At 43.7% G+C, this 13,693-nt stretch overlaps 1 protein-coding gene across 10 annotated transcripts in view; it reads right to left on the reverse strand.

Moving 5' to 3' along the window:
- The window catches only part of ATXN7L1 (ataxin 7 like 1), a 266,428-nt gene that overhangs the window by 20,119 nt on the left and 232,616 nt on the right, over positions 1–13,693 (reverse strand). For all 10 annotated transcript variants that reach the window (XR_010112782.1, XR_010112781.1, XM_055114804.2 and 7 more), the window contains exon 7: positions 13,001–13,257. Coding sequence is in view for 8 of the 10 variants with exons in the window: in XM_055114804.2 (XP_054970779.1) it covers positions 13,001–13,257 (257 nt within the window). In the remaining 2 variants the exon portion in view is untranslated. The remainder of the gene's footprint in view (positions 1–13,000; positions 13,258–13,693) is intronic.

Genomic DNA, 13,693 nt, shown 5'->3' on the forward strand with positions numbered 1-13,693 from the left:
TTTCACCATGTTGGCCAGGCTGGTCTTGAACTCCTGACCTCAGGTGATCTGCCCACCTCAGCCTCCCAAAGTGCTGGGATTACAGGTGTGAGCCACCGTGCCCAGCTTCAATTTACTTTTTGACAAGCCCTTTTACGCACTGTGGGTCATGATTGGCTCATAGTAGGTGCTAAAGAGATATTTTTTTCAATGAACCAACGAATGAATTCTATGTGTGTATAAAACAACCCAACACATGTCATCTTAATTATGGTTAAGCTTATAAAAAAGCAATGTCACAATAAGAGGTAGAACTACCTGCTTCCTAGGCAGTAAAAAACAAAACAACACAAGGCAAAACCAAAATCAAACACATCTGCATTAGCAGAAGAGTTAGATGAGGAATAGTCACAGTTAACTGTTACTAGCTTTTACTACTTCTCCACTTTCATCAGGTGATTGAGCAGGGAGAGGTGACAAAGATAGGGAGAAAAAGAAGTTTTAGAGAAAAAAATTGTTTTTCTGCTTTCTGCTTTGAAAGCTGCTCCTTCAAGTCTCATGAAGCAGCACTGCTGATCTGTCTCCCTTTTCTCTTATTTTCACCCTGGATACTTTGTTGCTTTGAAATCTTTTCGGTCTCAAATACTTGAACTTAAAACAGAGTCCAAAAGTATAGTCGCTTAAAAACAAAACCACAAACGTGAAAACAACCCAACTGTCCATCAACAGATGACAAGATAAAATATGGTATATCCATTCAGTGGAATATTATGCAAGCCTTAAAAATGAATGAAATTCTGCTACTATATGAATGACACTTGAAAGCATCACACTAAATGAAATAAGCCAGACACAAAGGACAAATATTGGATGGTTCCACTTACATGAGATACCTAGACAGAAAGTAGAACAAGAGTTATCAGGAGTTGGAAGGAGCGGGGAATAGGGAGGGGGTATTTAGTGGATATACAGCTTCATCTGGAGATGATGAGAAAGTTCTGGAGATGGATGACAGTATGACTACACAACATTGTGAATGTACTTAATGCCACTAAACTAGACACTTAAAAATAGTAAATTTTGTGTTATGTATATTTTACTATAAAAATAAAACAAGGCCACATGTAGTTTTTCAGTGTCATAAGAATTATGTTGGGATGACAATTTATAATGGACTATCACCTTCCTGTACTATAAAAACAAAGCTGCCATTCATTCTGCGTGTCTACAGGCCAAAGAACGCATCTCTCCCGACGTTCCTCAATACCTGTTCTTCTGTATCAGGAAGAGCAACAACACTATTGTCTGCTTACCGCTGAAGACCCAAATAATAAAACAATTTAGATGAGGCTGAAACATAAAAAAAAGAAAAAAAAACAGTATCCATAACTCTGCCACCCAAGATCAAGTGTTATTAGCATTTTTATTTACATCCTTCCAGACGTTGTTACTGGGCACACACGCAAATGCATTTTAAATCAAGAACTGGATCACACGATCACCCGGAACATGAAATGTGGGTAGTACATACTATTTTGAGAGATGCTTTTTAAAAAACCTAGTGATGTTGTGGACGTGTTTCCATATATAGAACTATATCATTTTAAATATTCCCCAGTAATCCATAGTATGAATATATCACAATTTACTTAACAAATCTTCTGTTGATGAAGATTTGTTTCCAAACTTTCTAACAGGCTCTCTCTCTATGAAGCCCTCTCCATCATGATAGGACCTCCTTATCCTGCAGGAGATAGATTAAAAAGGAGCTGGATTTTATTAAGTGTGATAACAGCATCATGGTTATATAGAAAATTGCCTTTCTTTTTATGTATTTATTTTTAATTTTTAGAGATAGGATCTTGCTCTGTCACCCAGGCTGGAGTGCAGTGGCATGATCATGGCTCACTGCAGCCACAAACTCCAGGGCTCAGGGGATCCACCCACCTCAACCTTGTGAGTAGCTGGGCTTATAGGCACATGTCACAGTATCTGGCTAATTTTAAAATTTTTTATAGAGACAGGGTCTTGCTTATGTTGCCCAGACTGGTCTCAAACTTGTGGCCTCAAATGAGGCTACTTGCTCGGCCTCCCAAACTGTTGGGATTGCAGGTGTGAGCCACTGTGCTAGGCCTGTCTTTTTTTTTTTTTTTTTAGAAAGAGTCTTGCTCTGTTGCCCAGGCTGGAGTGCAGTGGTGCGACCTCGGCTCACTGCAACCTCCACCTCCCAGGTTTGAGCGATTCTCCTGCCTTAGCATCCCGAGTAGCTGGGACTACAGGTGTGCGCCACCATGCCCAGCTATTTTTTGTATTTTAAGTAGAGACGGGGTTTCACCATGTTGGCCAGGCTGGTCTCGAACTCCTGACCTTAGGTGATCTGCCCTCCTCCGCCTTCCAAAGTGGTGGGATTACAGGCATGAGCCACCACGCCCGGTCCTGTCTTTAGTTTTTTTTTTTTTTTTTTTTTTTTTTGAGATGGAGTCTTGCTCTGTCACCCAGGCTGGAGTGCAATGGCACAATCTTGGCTCACTGCAACGTCTGCCGCCCGGGTTCAAGCGATTCTCCTGCCTCAGCCTCCTGAGTAGCTGGGATTACAGGTGTGTGCCACCATGCCCGGCTAATTTTTGTGTTTTTAGTAGAGACGGGGTTTCAGCATCTTGCCCAGGCTGGTCTTGAAGTCTTGACCTCGTGATCCACCCATCTCGGCCTCCCAAAGTGTTGGGATTACAGGTGTGAGCCACTGTGCCCGGCCTGTCTTTACTTTTAAAAGATGCATTTGGAAGGCGTTTGAGGTGAAATGCCATGGTACTTGCAATTTACATCAAAACATATCATCAAAAAATGTAGATGAAGCAAATATAATTGCAAAATATTAATAAGTAACTGTTAAAGCAAGACCTGTAAGTGTTCAATATACTATTCTCTCTACTTTTCTATACATGGGAAAAATTTCATAATGAAACATAGGAAAAACAAAAACAAGAAGAAAATAGAGTTAGTAGTACAGGTATATGTAAGAAAGTTATTAAAGAACTTCCTATTTTTTGGTATTTTATTTTTCTTCGGTTTTACTGAGGTATAACATCTTACACTTATAATACATAAATAAAATTGTGTGGCCGGGCGCGGTGGCTCACGTTTGTAATCCCAGCACTTTGGGAGGCCGAGGCAGTTGGATCACGAGGTCAGGAGATCGAGACCATCCTGGCTAACACAGTGAAACCCCGTCTCTACTAAAAATACAAAAAAAAAATTAGCCGGGCATGGTGGCGGGCGCCTGTAGTCCCAGCTACTCGGGAGGCTGAGGCAGGAGAATGGCGTGAACCCGGGAGGCGGAGCTTGCAGTGAGCTGAGATCGCGCCACTGTACTCCAGCCTGGGCCACAGAGCGAGACTCCATCTCAAATAAATAAATAAATAAAATTGTGTATATTTAAGGTATACAATGTGATTTGGTATATGTGTACACTGTAAAATGATTACCACAAGTTAGCTAACATATGTCACCTCACAGTTACCGGGTTTTTTTTTTCCATGGTGAGAACACTTTTTATTTTTATTTTTTAGAGACACGGTCTCTCTCTGCCTCCCAAGCTGGAGTGCAGTGGAGCAATCACTCACTGTATTCACAGGAACTCCTGGGCTCACAGGATCTTCCCAGCTCAGCCTCCCAAGTAGCTGGGATTACAGGCGCGCGCCACTACGCCCAGTTAATTTTTGTATTTGTAGTAGGGACGGGGTTTCACTATGTTGGTCAGGCTGGTCTCGAACTCTTGACCTCGTGATCCGCCCGCCTCGGCCTCTCAAAGTGCTGGGATTACAGGCATGAGCCACCGCGCCCAGCCAATAATACAGTATTATTAACTAGAGTCACCATGCTGGAGATTAGATCCCTTGAATGTATTCATCTTGTAACTGAAAGTTGTCTAGTATCTCCCCATTTCTCCCAACCCTTAGCCTCAAACAACTGGCACTCTACGCTCTCTGTGAATTTGGCTTTTTTAGATTCCACCTGTAACTGAAATCATACAGTAGTTGTCATTCTCTGTCTGATTTCACTTAGCATAATGCTCTCAAGTTCACCCATGTTGTTGAAGATGGCAGGATGTCCTTCTTCTTTTATTGTTAAATAATATATATAATTATATATTTTTTATATATATGTATTATTATTATTATTGTTACTTATTTTTTTTTTTTGGAGATGGAGTCTCCCTCTGTCACCCAGGCTGGAGTGCAGTGGCGTGATCTTGGCTCAGTGCAACCTCCGCCTTCTGGGTTCAAGTGATTCTCCTGCCTCAGCCTCCTGCGTAGCTGGGACTACAGGCACCTGCCACCACGCCCGGCTAATTTTTTTGTATTTTTAGTAGAGATGGGATTAAGCCATGTTAACCAGCCTGGTCTCAAACTCCTGATCTCAAGTGATCCACCCACCTCAGCCTCCCAAAGTGCTGGGATTACAGGTGTAGGCCCCCGTGCCCGGCCTTATTATTATTTTTTTTGAGACACAATCTCACTCCTTCACCCAGGCTGGAGTACAGTGGTGTAATCTTGGCTCACTGCAACCTCCACCTCCCGGGTTCAAGTGATTCTCCTGCCTCAGCCTCCCAAGTAGCTGGGATTACAGGCATGCACCACCACACCTGGCTAATTTTTTTATTTTTAGTAGAGATGGGGTTTCACCATGTTGGCCAGGCTAGTCTTGAACTCTTGACTTCAAGTGATCCGCCCACCTCAGCCTCCCAAAGTGCTGGGATTACAGGTGTGAGCCACTGCACCAGGCTGAAATATTATATATATATATCTGCATTCATCCCTCAATGAACACTTAGGTTGTTTCCATATCTTGGCCATAATGCTGCCATGAGCATGGAAATGTGAAGAACTTCCTGTTAAACAGGGCAGATGGATCACACATATTTCTCTCTTCTCTCTTCCAAAATCTTACTAAAATAACAGTAAAGAGATAAAAAAGGCATTAGCTTTAAAGAACAATGAGATCAGCAGAAATGTGGTGATACTTACGACGATGACTTCCTAACATCCATTTAACTCCTAAACCAATAATAGGAATCTCTCATTTTGCTTGCGAATGATTGGTTTAGAAAAGGACATGAGAAATTTTTTAAAAAATATTTTTTGGCATAGAGGGCTTTTGGAATGCTTTTTCTCACTTTTAAAAAGAGGCATCCAGTCTGGGCAACATGGTGAAGCCCCATCTCTATAAAAATTACAGAAATTAGCCAGGCATGGTGACAGGCACCTATAGTCCCAGCTACTCGGGAGGCTAAGGTGGGAGGATTGCTTGAGCCTGGGAAGCAGAGGTTGCACTGAGATCATGCCACTGCACTCTAGCCTGGGGGACAGAGTGAGACCCTGTCTCAATAAATAAATAAATAAATAAATAAATAAATAAATAAATAAAAGAGACACAAGGCTCTGGTGGGGGATGTTGATAGTGGCGGAGGGAGGCTATGCATGTGTGGGCAGGAGGTATATAGGAAACGTGTACCTTCTGCTCAATTTTGCTGGGAAACTAAAACTCCTCTAAACATGAAGTTTATTAAGAAAAACAAAAACAAAAACAAAAGAGACACACAGGAAAGGTGGTCCTCAGCTTCATCTGGACCTTGTTATATCTGCATGTGCCTGGAATTGCTACAGTCATTTTGCTATAGGACTTTGAGGATGAAGCCAAAAGACTGAAGAGGGTGGAATAAAAGAAGGGCTGTGAAGGCGAGTCAATCTCTGATGGTTGGGGGCTGGTGCTCCTCCACCTCTGGACCTCATGTAGCATGCCGTAGTTTCCTAATTATTTAAATGTATGGTAATGTATGTTTTCTGCTACTTGCTCCTGAAGCATCCTAACTGATACAAGCATATGAGATTTTAACATTAAGAAAACAGGATGTGGCTGGAGAAGTATTAACTAACGGGAAAGGAACTGGCCTACTATAGAACCTCCAAGAAGCTGGCCACCTCTAGGACATTCCTAGAGCTGCAAAAGTCATAGGTGAGGTGAGGACTAAATACAGCTCAAGAGTTAAAGGTCTTAATACATGGCAAGTGGACCTAAAGGTCATGTCTACCACCTCACACAACCAGATGATGAGTTATCACCATTTCTGCCAGGACACTCTCTTCTGTACCCAAATAAACTTTCTGGAGTCTCGCTTTGTTGCCCAGGCTAGAGTGCAGCGGTGCCATCTCGGCTCATTGCAACCTTTGCCTCCTGGGTTCAAGCAATTCTCCTGCCTCAGCCTACCGAGTAGCTGGGATCACAGGTGTGTGCCACCACACCCAGCTAATTTTTGTATTTTTAGTAGAAGCAGGGTTTCACCATGTTGGCCAGGCTGGTCTCGAATTCCTGGCCTCAAGTGATCTGCCTCCCTGGGCCTTCCAAAGTGCTAGGATTACAGGCATGAGCCATTGCACCTGGCCAATGACAATGAACTTGCTAACAAGAGAGCAAAGGTTTACTTGCCAGAGAAGTTGAACTGGAGAGATTCTAGACACGGGGCCATCAGGCTCAGCGCAGAGTAGGAGTGAGGCACAGGGCTGGACACAGTGGAAGTGCGGGCCATTTCTAGTCAGGGCTTCCAGATTGCCTATTGCCAGGCACATCACCAATCAGGTTTCTATCTTTGAGAAACTGAATGGCCCCAGGGAAGGCTTCCAGATCTTGCCTTTGGGAATCCTCAAACAAAAGGCTGAGTGGTGATCAGACAAATTTTGGTCGACAACCTCACACACAGACTTCCAATTAGGCTGTTAGAGCCTCTCTTCCAAATGTGCATGGTTAGGGATGGCCCAACACTGCTGGAGCATCCCCAGTGTGAGACTGCCCAACCAAACATCAAAGACATGAACACAGGAAGGAAACAAACCTGGAAAAAACTAAGACGATGACGGAAAGAGAAAAAACTAAAAAACTTATCTTCAAAGATATTAGGATGTTATTACCTCTGAAAAACGATAGTATCTTGTGGTATAGTGTAAGAAACAACCAGATAAAGAGAACCAGATCCTAAAAAATAGGAAAGCATCATAAATGATTTAAAATACCATTTTTGAAGATACAGTCAAAGAAAATATTTCAGAAAGTAGAACAAGGAGAGTAAGAGACAAAAAGAGGTAAGAGAGCTAAAGGTCCAACATCCAATTAATAAAAAGTCAAGAAAGAAAGAATAAAGACAATAGTGGGGAGAAAATTACCCAAGATGTAACACAGGAAAACATCCCAGAAGAGGATAAGTATCTCCAGATTGAATGAGCTACTGAGTACCCAGTATGATGAATGAAAATGAGCTACATCAAGAGTGATCAGCTGAGTGCAGTGGTTCACATCTGTAATCCCAGCACTTTGGGAGGCTGAGGGCAGATTGCTTGAGCCCAGATGTTCAAGATCAGCCTGGGCAACACAGCAAGACCCTGCCTCTGTAAAAAAATAAAAAAATTAGCCAGGGGCAGTGGCTTGCACCTGTAGTCCCAGGTACTTGGGAGACTGAGGTGGGAGGATCATTTGAACCCAGGAGTTTGAAGCTGAGATAAGCTATGATTGTACCACTGCACTCCAGCCTGGGTTACAGAATGTAATCTTGTCTTTAAAAAAAAAAAAAAGAAAAAGAGTGACTACTGTGTGAACTTTCAGAGTCCCCAGTCTTCAGAGAAAAAAAACTGGACGTGTGCAAAGAAATGATAATCAGACAAATATTAAACTTCTTGATAAAATTTTCAATGTTACAAGTCAATGAAAAAATGTCTTCAAAATTCTGTAGGGAAATGATTTTCAATCCAGTTATATACTCAAATAGATGATCAATTTAAGTGTGAGAGTAGAATAAAAATATTCTCAAGTGTGCAAGGATTCTAAATATTGACCTCCCACACATCTTTTCACAGGAAGCTAATGAAAGAGGTACTTCATCAAAATTTAAAGGCACAAACTAAGAAGGAGGCAGTCACTTGGATCCAGGAAACAGGCGCTTGAACACAGAAAGAGCAAAGACATGTTCCAGGATGACAGGAACTGTTTTCATTCTAATTATTTAAGCACAGTTTAATTTTTGAACTATGTGCCTATCTTACTCTGATTTTTAAAAATGCAGGCTGGGTGCGGTGGCTCACGCCTGTAATCCTAGCACTTTGGGAGGCTGAGGTGGGTGGATCACCCGAGGTCAGGAGTTTGAGACCAGCCTGGCCAACACGGTGAAACCCCCATCTCTACTAAAAATACAAAAATTAGCCAGCCTATGGTGGTGGGTGCTTGTAATCCCAGCTACTCGGGAGGCTGAGGCAGGAAAATCGCTTGAATCCGTGAGGTGGAGGTTGCCATGAGCCGAGATCAAGACACTGCTCTCCAGCCTGGGTGACAGGGGGGAGACTCTGTCTCAAAACAACAATAACAACAAAAAAAGCAGTGTAATTAAGAAGAAAATTGGCTGAAACACTCTATAATAAGTTCCAGTTGCCAGATAAAAGAGAGGAGGAGATGAGTGGAAGATTCCTGGGGAGTATGCTGAGTGTGGAAGCTGTGCTCTAGCCCACAACTGGCTGTGGGAGCAAAGGGAGAAACAGGGACACATGACGGTGTGCTCGTGTGTGCACACACACCAGGAGGAGGGAGTTCCGCATCATTTCCTTTTTGGGCTCATTTCCCTCAGGGTGCATGCAGCCTCCTGGAGGTGATATAGTGGTGGATGCTTTCAGGACCTTTTAGCTCTGATTGCTGCACTCCAGGGTGACACCTGGTGGGAAGGACTTCACTGGAACCAGCTTGGGTCTCGGAAAAGCTGAGGAGTGATAGGGAATGGGGCAATGAGCCACAGGAAGGTGTTGACACAGTCACGCAAGTTTGTTTAGTTGCCGTTCACTGTTTCCCCCTCCGTACTACATCACCCGTCCCCTGTCTGCCCGCCAGTCTGGTCTAAAGTCAAAGCATAGGATGATGGGTCGTGTCCAGTTCAACTCAGGGAAATGCAGAGAAAATCCCACCTTACCACTTTGAGGAAGCAGAGCATCAGTTTGTCTGAGTGCATTAGGGAAGAGAGCAGAAGGCAATTGACCTTGATTCAGTCCTTACCATTTGACCTTAATTCAGTCCTTACTATGTGCCAGGCATGAAATGTACATTTCTTATTCCAGCCACCTTAGGTGAGTAAACTAGTATCTGCCTTTCTTAGATGAGAATTTTTTTTTCCCTTTTGGTGGAAAATGGGGTCTCACTATGTTGCCAAGGCTGCTCTTGAATTCCTGGGCTCAAGCTACTTTCCCACTTCTGCCTTCCTAAATATTGGGATTACATACGTGAGCCACTGCGCCTGGCCTCAGATGAAAAAAACTATTATAAAGCTAATAAGAAATGGAGGGGTTTTGTGCCTGTCTGTACAACCTCAAAGCCCCCCAGACTGAGAAACAGATGTAGAAACAGCACAGGGACAAATATATAAGAAATCAGGGAGAGAATAAGGCGGGGTGCAGCAGCTCATGCCTGTAATCCCAGCACTTGGAGAGGCCAAGGCAAGAGGATTGCTTGAGCCCAGGAGTTCAAGACCAGCCTGGGCAACATAGTGAGACTCTGTCTCTACAGGAGGAAAGAAAAAAAAAAAAAAAAAAGAGAATTGGCTTGCAGTGTGGTAATATCACTATCCTAATGACATACAGAAAGGAACAGAAGTTGCTTTTACCCCAGATTCATCCCTGCCCTTTGTCAGGAATCTAAGACCTTCTGCCTATCTCCACACTGCCCTCGTCAGTCTAAGATTAGCTAAGTTTGCCCTTTTATACTTTAGACTGCATGTGTAAGCATCTATGAGACAGAGGGGACTGTGCCCAGATTTTGTGGCACCAGCTTCCTGCGGGCTCTCAGCCTGGCTTGTCAGATCCCAGCCCTCTTTGCCCTTTCCAACAGTCCTGGTGGGTTTGGCTGGGCTAGTCATCCACAACCCTCAGGCTTTTTGGAGCAAGCAATGTGTTCCTTTAGAGTTGGAGGCAAATAAACTGAACATATGAGTGTGTTATTCCAGGCCCCTCGGGCTGGGGGCAGAAGCACGGAGGGCAGGCATATGGAAACCAGGCAGTGTCAAGGCCGGCATTCACTGCCTTTGCCTTCCTGTGGAGTGCCCCTCCCACTCACTAACAGCTACCATCCATGGACTGCTTCTTATGTGCTTGGTACTTTCTCACTTCACTCTGATTAGCTCCACTGTACAGATGAGCAATCTGAGGTGAGACAGGCTAAGAACCATGACCAAGCTTACCTAGTTGGTAGGCATGGAGTTGAGATTTCCACTTCAAATCCCATTCCAACCCTTGTTATCTAACTTTAACTTTTCTAATTCTAGACTCAAGTTCCTTTTTTAGCAATCCCTGACAAGAATGGGTTGCAATGTAAGAATATGAGAACTAAAATATTTTCAAGGTTAACGAAAAGATACGTATGAAATAAATTCACACACGTTAGCATTTCCCACAAAGGGAATTCACAAGTGGGAGGGGATGACAATAAATTCCATTCATGTGCGATAGTTTTTTTTTTTTTTTGCCAAGTACAGATAATCTGTGTAGATGAAACATCTATTATATATACATCAATATGAGTAAAGCAACGTTTTTGTAAGTTTTGTGTGATTACAATATTCAACTCTGATCATGCCTGTTCAATCTTTAATTGCAGGGGATCTTGTCCTAAACTAAGATAAGTGCAGGACATTTTCCTGATTAACTTTGGAAAAGAGCTCACCCCTGAGTTTTCTGGTGCCTATCTCAATCTTGAAAAGCATCCTCAAAGATGACTCTGTGGGCCGGGTATGGTGGCTCATGCCTGTAATGTCAGCACTTTGGGAGGTCGAGGTGGGCAAATCACCTGAGGTTAGGAGTTTGAGACCAACTTGGCCAACATGGTGAAACCCCATCTGTACTAAAAATACAAAAATTAGCCAGGCATGGTGGCACACGCCTGTAATCCCAGCTACTTGGGAGGCTGAAGCAGGAGAATTGGTGGAACCCGGGAGGCGGAGGTTGCAGTGAGCCGAGATCGCGCCATTGCACTCCAGCCTGGGCCACAGAATGAAACTCTGTCTCAAAAAAAAAAAAAAAAAAAAGATTCTGTTACCAACCTGTGTAATGTGTTCCTCCGCCCCCCCCACTTCTTTTCCAGAAACATTCTTTTCTCTGATTAACCTCACCCATCCTTTCCTGCTTCCTTAACAGAACACAAACAGCTGGCATTTCTCTATAGATGAACATTCCCCTGAAAATTAAACCCAAAAGGAACAGTCGGAGCAGATCCTTCAGGCTCCACTGTTTTATTCTTTAATGGCTGCTCCCTTCTTTCTCTGTTAGGCCAGGTACCACTGCTTGGTGAGAAGTGCCTCCCTCAGTCAAAAATAGATGGAGATTTGTATAGTCAAAGAAGGCTTTCAAACTGGGTTCCCTGGAGTCCTTGGGGAACCGAAGGATATCCTTGAGAGGGTGTGGGGGACAATGGCTCTGGGTACATGTGTGAGCTTAGCCGGCTTCAGGTGGAGGCAAGTCTACTTTCCTATCAGGTACCCATAATAAGGTTGTGCTGGAATGAAAATGTTCGATAGCTACAAAGAAGTTTAAAAGTCGCTGTATATACAATTGAAGCCCCTTCCAGAAGCTTGGAACGGAATTATTGCCTCAACTCTAAAACAAGGGTAATATCCTTAACCAACACCCCACATGACAGTGAGAAGTCATTATAAAATGATCTTGCACAGTGAAAGTAGCATGTCAACGGTGACAGTAACGCCACGATGGTGAGCATGATGGAAGTGTTGGGGATGGCAATTCCATCTGACCGCGTCCTCCTGAACGCCTGAGGCTGAGCTCGGCCATAATGACAGAGGGACTCTGGCTGTCAAACTAGGTCAGGCTTGCACCAACATGGAAGGCATCAGGGTGAGAGCCTGGCAGATCAGGAGCGACTGCTATCAAATATTTGTTTTTGCTTTAAAAATCAACTCCCTCCCCTTCTTTTACGACTATGTCCTCTTAAAGCCTATTTGCTACCCGTTGAGATTCACACTGTATGCATAAAAAAATCAGATAATACCGTTATCTGCACTTCTCACTGAGTATTATTAATGTTTCCTTTTTATAAAAATTATGGATACTTGTACCTCATTCTTTTAAACTCTAAATTCCTGAAAAGCGGGGTCTAGCTTCATTAATCTCTGTACCCCTGCCTGAGAGTACCTAACATGGAATCTTGCTTATGGAGCGAGCACTCAATAAATATTTTTGAATAAGTGGTTCTCTGTCCCATTATTTGGGAATTGAGCTGCTGCCCATCAAAATGGACATGCACGGATTTTAAATTACTTTTAATCCAAATGAGTGTTAATTCTGTTTTCTATTTTTTCATTTCTGTCCAGGACAACCACATAGAACCCCAAACAGGTGGCCCAGAAGAGTAGCTTTCCTGGTGTGGAGAGACATGTAAGGACAAACAACCTCTGCTATGCCAATTTCCCCTTTCATCCTGATGATAGGAGAGCGTGCAAAACAAATATCGTGGCAACTGGACTAGCATGGTGCAGTGAGCGTCTAAGAGGTGCTAACGACCTATTCACCTGGGTTTCCCTACTCCGCTCCAGGAATCGTCAACTAATATAAAAACCCAGGCAGCCAGGAAGTCACCTGGTGGCTGATGTGTCACAGTTTCAGGTATTTATTTCCAGCTTACTCTTGCTGTGTAAAAACACACACTGTCTGATATAAGATCTGCTTGTCTGCCATGAAGTCCGCTGCTGCTGACAATGATGATGACAGTGATGATAATAATGATGACAGCAGTAAAATCTGTTGAACACCATGTGGCAAGCACTGGGCTGGGCCTCTTATGTACATTATCTCATTTAAACTTTACTACTTGCCTTAGGAAGTAGTACTATTATGATTTCCATTTAACATATAATCAGACCACATGCCACAGACCCAGCAAGCTAGTCACTTGACCAAGCATTCAGGGCTTCTATCGTCAAGGTGGTACTTACCTAGGAAGTACAGAGTTAGGTGGTCTGGATTTTGCAGGGGATGCAACTTTCGGTTCTGGCCCAGAGCTCCCTGAAGACCCTAGCAGAGAATCCTGTGCCGGCCCGGATTGGCTTGGAAGTATTTCCCTCGTGGAAGTCAGGAGATGCTCTTTATCTTTAACTTCTTTTTCCCGGGACTTTGCTTTGTGTTCTGCCAGGAGGAGGTCAAATTGCTTTTTCCGGCCTGGGACTGCCCTCCGATGGCTTAGCGAATGTGTCTAAGGAGAAGAGAAATGAAAAGCACAGCCTCTTTGATCAGCACATAAACCTGCTTCCCCAGGCCCTCCATTTCAGAAATAGCAATTCATGGAAATTTAGAGGTGCTTGAAAAGTCAACTTCAAGGCAACAGCTCCTGTTCTGTGGCTAGGAAGAGGCAGAGACCACACGAACGCAACCATGCCCTACACTCCTGGTGTTAAGAAGCCAAAGCTTCCTCCAAAAAATGGCATAGGATGACGAGCTTCAGCGCAGAACCCATGAAAACCTCTCTGATGAAAGGCAACTGCGAGGGAATGCTAGAGTTAATCCAGGTGCAGGTGGGAGGCTCGATTCGGCCCAGACAAACAGAGCCACCAAGCAGAGAGGGCCATCGCCTTGATCCCAAGAAGCACTAGCAGTTCAGCATGAAATACAGGGCTTTGGGCGACCCAATG

The sequence above is a fragment of the Pan paniscus genome, chromosome 6 (genome assembly GCF_029289425.2).
Source record: "Pan paniscus chromosome 6, NHGRI_mPanPan1-v2.0_pri, whole genome shotgun sequence".
Taxonomy (NCBI): Eukaryota; Metazoa; Chordata; class Mammalia; order Primates; family Hominidae; genus Pan; species Pan paniscus.